At 31.8% G+C, this 4,528-nt stretch overlaps 1 protein-coding gene across 1 annotated transcript; it reads right to left on the reverse strand.

Annotated features, from left to right (window-relative positions):
* Window positions 1-477: 477 nt before the first annotated feature.
* LOC110624426 (cyanogenic beta-glucosidase) lies at window positions 478-4,268 on the reverse strand. The gene is made up of 14 exons (XM_021769553.2): window positions 4,071-4,268; window positions 3,762-3,837; window positions 3,597-3,655; window positions 3,428-3,503; window positions 3,250-3,327; window positions 2,915-3,002; window positions 2,524-2,788; window positions 2,324-2,439; window positions 2,012-2,229; window positions 1,896-1,930; window positions 1,696-1,798; window positions 1,497-1,605; window positions 1,037-1,407; window positions 478-788 (listed from the first exon to the last, which is right to left on the reverse strand). The coding sequence occupies exons 1-14, from the start codon at window positions 4,245-4,247 to the stop codon at window positions 739-741; spliced, it is 1,821 nt and encodes a 606-aa protein (XP_021625245.1). The 5' UTR covers window positions 4,248-4,268; the 3' UTR covers window positions 478-738.
* Between the last annotated feature and the right edge of the window lie 260 nt (window positions 4,269-4,528).

Raw genomic sequence — 4,528 nt, forward strand, 5'->3', positions numbered from 1 at the left:
GAATTGTCGGACGTAGTGGCTCGGTACAGAGTTATCGTCGCCGACAGTCAAACTTCCTTTCAAAGCACAACAGCACAGATCAGGCCGAAGAAGGAGAGGACAAAACCCCTCCCTACTAATCAATCTCAAAAGACCCGCATGCAATGAGAATCAAGACTAACATCAAAACCGGATCAACTAAACGGAAACAAAACTATACATGGCCGATCGAAAAAGAAATGCTGTGACCAGCACCGCCTCCACTCCCTTTGTGTTCGCACTCGGTTTACACCTTTCAAGACAGGAAATTTTTTTCCTCTAATATCTTTTATTTTTAAAAACGAATTATTATATTTATATTTTTGTTAGAATTTTCTTCAAAGATTTAATAAGATTTTGAATTTGAGTAATTATATATGAAAAAAGAAAAATTTATAACTTTGTGTATTTTAATTATTAAAAATGTGTTAGTATAGTTAATCATAAATAACTAAATAATTTAAACACAAAAGGACAATAGCTTTTATTTCACAGAACAGTACTTAATCATACACAAGGCATGCATGAAATCCCCAAGGGAAACTGCATCACCAACATATTTATTACAACACAAGCAAGCTCACTGGAGCTAAGCAGTAGTCCAGTGATATTATTTAAGTGCAAGAAACTCAAAGGTAACACAAATTAACATGTCGGAGTAAAGCATTGTCGACAACCGCGTTCTAGTGTTGTCCAAGACTTAATGATACCATGTCACCTTCAAAATATATAGTATTTGCCAAATTTCCTTGATCTCCCTGAAGTAATATCTGTAGAAGAAAAAATATTTATTTCAGTTAGTTGAGATAAAGAATTTTGAAAAGCAACTGGCTCTATGGGAGATGTAGATGCAATAGATGGAGTGGAAGAAGGACGAGTGGATGAGTAGATAGAAGGGGAGAGTTTTGATTTTGAAGTCGCATAGGACTAGGAGAAGATAGAGGTGGAATTTGAGCATGAGATAAAAAAGGAGACGATATTAGAGAATTTTAATTCAAATTTGAAATAGGAGATTGACCTGATTCAGACGGAAAAGATTGAGTCCACATTTGAAGCCCCGGTTGAGTAGGAGGAGTAGCAGGAGGAGGAGCATGAATAGGAGGAGGAGGCGGCGGAGCATGAATAGGACGAAGAGGCGGCGGAGGCGGAGCAAGAGCAGGAGCAGGAGCAGGAACATCTGCATCATCTGGACGCAGTTTACATAGCTCTGACTTCTTATTTTTAAGGAACTCGCAGAACCAAATAGCTGAATCCTTTGCAGTTCTAGGCAGCTTTGGATCTTTGAAATCTACATAGTATAAACCAAATCTTGAAGTATAACCTATATTCCATTCAAAATTGTCTATGTATGACCATGCAAAGTAACCTTGGACATTAACTTCATCATCCCTATCAAAACATTAAGAAAATTAGTTAAGGATTGTATAATAATAATAATTAAAAAAAATGCATATTCGTATATAGGGGAATGTACTCACTTTATTGCTCTTAGCACATTCCATGTATGGTTTCGATAATAATCTATTCTGATTGTATCTTTAACCGCTTCCTTAACCGGTTGTCCTTCAATATCATTAGTATCAATTCCTAAATTGGATACCAAAAAGAAATTAAACCAAAATATAGTTGTAATTAACTATTTTTTCTTCCTACAAGATAAAAACATCATCCATGTACCATTTTCCGTGATATAAATTAATGGATCACTGTATCTTTCTTTGGTATACTTCAAGAGATGTCGGATGCCTTTAGGATAAATGTAAAACCAAGGTGAGTAAGCCTGCAAATTTTTTATTTTGATGTCAGTAATATTATCATTTACAAATATACAATTTATTTTTGTGAATTATCCATAATTTTCTTGTCTTTATACTCACCCTTTTACCGATGGGTTTATCCTTGTAATCCAAAGCTGTCAAGTGAAGAGAAATGTTATTTTTTTTTTTTTTATAAAAGGAGAATAATTTTATGTGTAGCTTGTAAATGAATATACCAGTTACTTCCACGTGACTATCAGTTTCATATCTACTAAATTCTTGCTCAACTTGAAAATGTGGTTTTGCATAGTAAGCGGTATAATATTGCAATCCAATAAAATCATATGATTTTTTAAGTAATTGAGACTGTCTTTCAGTGAATGAATGCAATTTATCTCCAACTAAATTCTTGACACGCCTTGGATATCGACCGTATGTTAGAGGCTCCATCCATCTGAAACATATGAAGAAAAAAAAACGTGTAAATTATCTAAGACTTGCACATAATAAAGACTTAAATACTAGATTAATTTGAAAGAAAGACTTACAATCCAAACATAAAATCAAGAGCTGTTTCAGATGCTTCGATATCAACTCTTTTATTGGAGAGAGGTTCAAACCAAAAAGTGAAGAGTGTAATCCCAATTTTGCTATCTTCTTTTAGCTGCATAATAAATATAATAATAAACTCAAATATACATATATTTCTATGAGAAAAAAAAGTAATTAATTAATCACATATCTTTACTTTGCTCTTATATTCTTGTGATCTGTGTAATTCTACCGCTGCAGCATGAGCAAGGAGTAGATGATGTGCAACTATATAAGGTTCAGTGGCTGAATTTCCATCAAGACATTGACTATTTATCCAAGATGAGCATCGACCAGGAGCAAAAACTCCCTTATCATAGGCAAACCCACTAAGAGCCCACGGTTCATTGAAAGTCATCCAGTACTTTACTTTCTTTCCAAATTCATCAAATAAAAGACGCACGTAGTCACGATAATCATCCCTATATTTTAGGTAATCATTTAATGACATACTTTATTAGTTAAATGTGAACATTATTATTGAAAAAAATTAATATGAAAGCCATAACTATTTTTTTTTGAAATATAATATGTAATTGTATACTTACACAATATTAGGGCTTAAAAAGCCTCTGTACTCAGTTTCTAGGAATTGAGGAGTATCCCAATGGAAAATGGTAACAAAAGGCTCCAAACCTGCATTTTAAAACAAAATAAATTATAAATTTTCTATAGTTCTCGAACTTAGATTAGAAAATATGGGGTGTAATTGTAGTTATTTTTAATTTTTTTAATAAATATTTAGTGTTTTATTATGCTTTTATAATTGAAATAAAAAAAATCTTCAATATTATTATCATTTTATCATATTTCCTAAATACTAAAGACAAATTTTCTATTCACCATGTTGAATCCTTTCATAGAAAAAATGAGATATTATTACCTTCTTGTATAATTTTATCCAAAACTTGATGATAAAAAGCAATTCCTTTCTGGTTCTTTCCCTTGCTAATCCTTCCAGCTGAACATTTAAAATTTCAAAACAAAGTTAGAAAGCCATAAATATATAATGCAAAAAATTCATATGTTCAAAGGTTTAAATATTTCCATAAAATACTTACTGGGTATGACTCTAGGCCATGAAATAGACATTCTAAAAGCTTTAAAACCCATCTTTTTTACATTTTTTATATCTTCCTGCATGATCAATTTCATAAATTTTATTGTTGATTGTTAAAATAATTTTGATAGAAAAAAAATATAAAATAAATAAAGTTTTGATTATTATACTCCATAACGATGATAGAAATCAACTGCAATATCTCCATTTGTATGATCTTTTATTCTTTCTGCAAAATTAAATAAAAATAATTAACACTTTTTATAATATACATGCAGATAAAAAATTTTAGAGATTAAATAATTTATTGATCACATATAAACCAAAATATATACCTGGAGTATCATGGGTAAATGTGTCCCAAACGCTTAATCCTCTGCCCGTTTCTATTTGATCTGTTCCACCTTCGATCTAAATAACACAAGAGGCCAATTAAACAATAGCTAGTGAAAAAATATTCTTAATATTTAGTTCTATTTTTAATAATAAGCAAGAAGGAATATTAACATTATCCAGCTGCTTAACTACAAAAAACGTGAGGATTGGAGAAATTTCACTCTGTTATTGCATGAGAGACTACAAAACTACTGCAATCCTAAAATGAAGGTTTATATATATATATATATATATATATATATATACACCTGATAAGCAGAAGTAGCGGTTCCAAAAATGAATTTGTCTCCAAAATAACTACTGTTGAAGTTATCTGGGATACAATTATCATCAACCTCAGCTGGCTCGTTAAGAGGCAGCAGGCCTATGAGGAAGACGAGCATTGCCAGCGGAAGAGAGTGTTTAAAAACCATAGTCGTAGCCATATTGATGGTACTAAGACTTAAGTGCTTGTGTGGTTTTTACTTCTTGCCAATGCCCCCTTTATATAGACGTTCATGCAAACCCATGAAATTTAGAATTTTCTCCACGTGATGAATTGCATGTACGCGTCTAATCTATAATAGACCGTTAAAATAAGCCCAAGTAAGAGTCCTCGATATCTTCCATGGTTAATTGGGAGTCCTACCATTTCTTTTTTAATAAACCAATGAATTGTTTCTTCGTGCCATGCAACTTTCTTCTATACAGAATTAAATATGTTTTT

Source organism: Manihot esculenta, chromosome 10 (genome assembly GCF_001659605.2).
Source record: "Manihot esculenta cultivar AM560-2 chromosome 10, M.esculenta_v8, whole genome shotgun sequence".
Classification (NCBI taxonomy): domain Eukaryota; kingdom Viridiplantae; phylum Streptophyta; class Magnoliopsida; order Malpighiales; family Euphorbiaceae; genus Manihot; species Manihot esculenta.

Coding starts and splice junctions, on each gene's coding strand:
- LOC110624426 (XM_021769553.2), bottom strand. CDS start 4,247: ATGGCTACGACTATGGTTTTTAAACACTCTCTTCCGCTGGCAATGCTC. Junction 3,838..4,070: donor CCGCTACTTCTGCTTATCAG/GTGTATATATAT, acceptor TGTGTTATTTAG/ATCGAAGGTGGAACAGATCA. Junction 2,789..2,914: donor TTTTTAAGCCCTAATATTGT/GTAAGTATACAA, acceptor CCTAAAATATAG/GGATGATTATCGTGACTACG.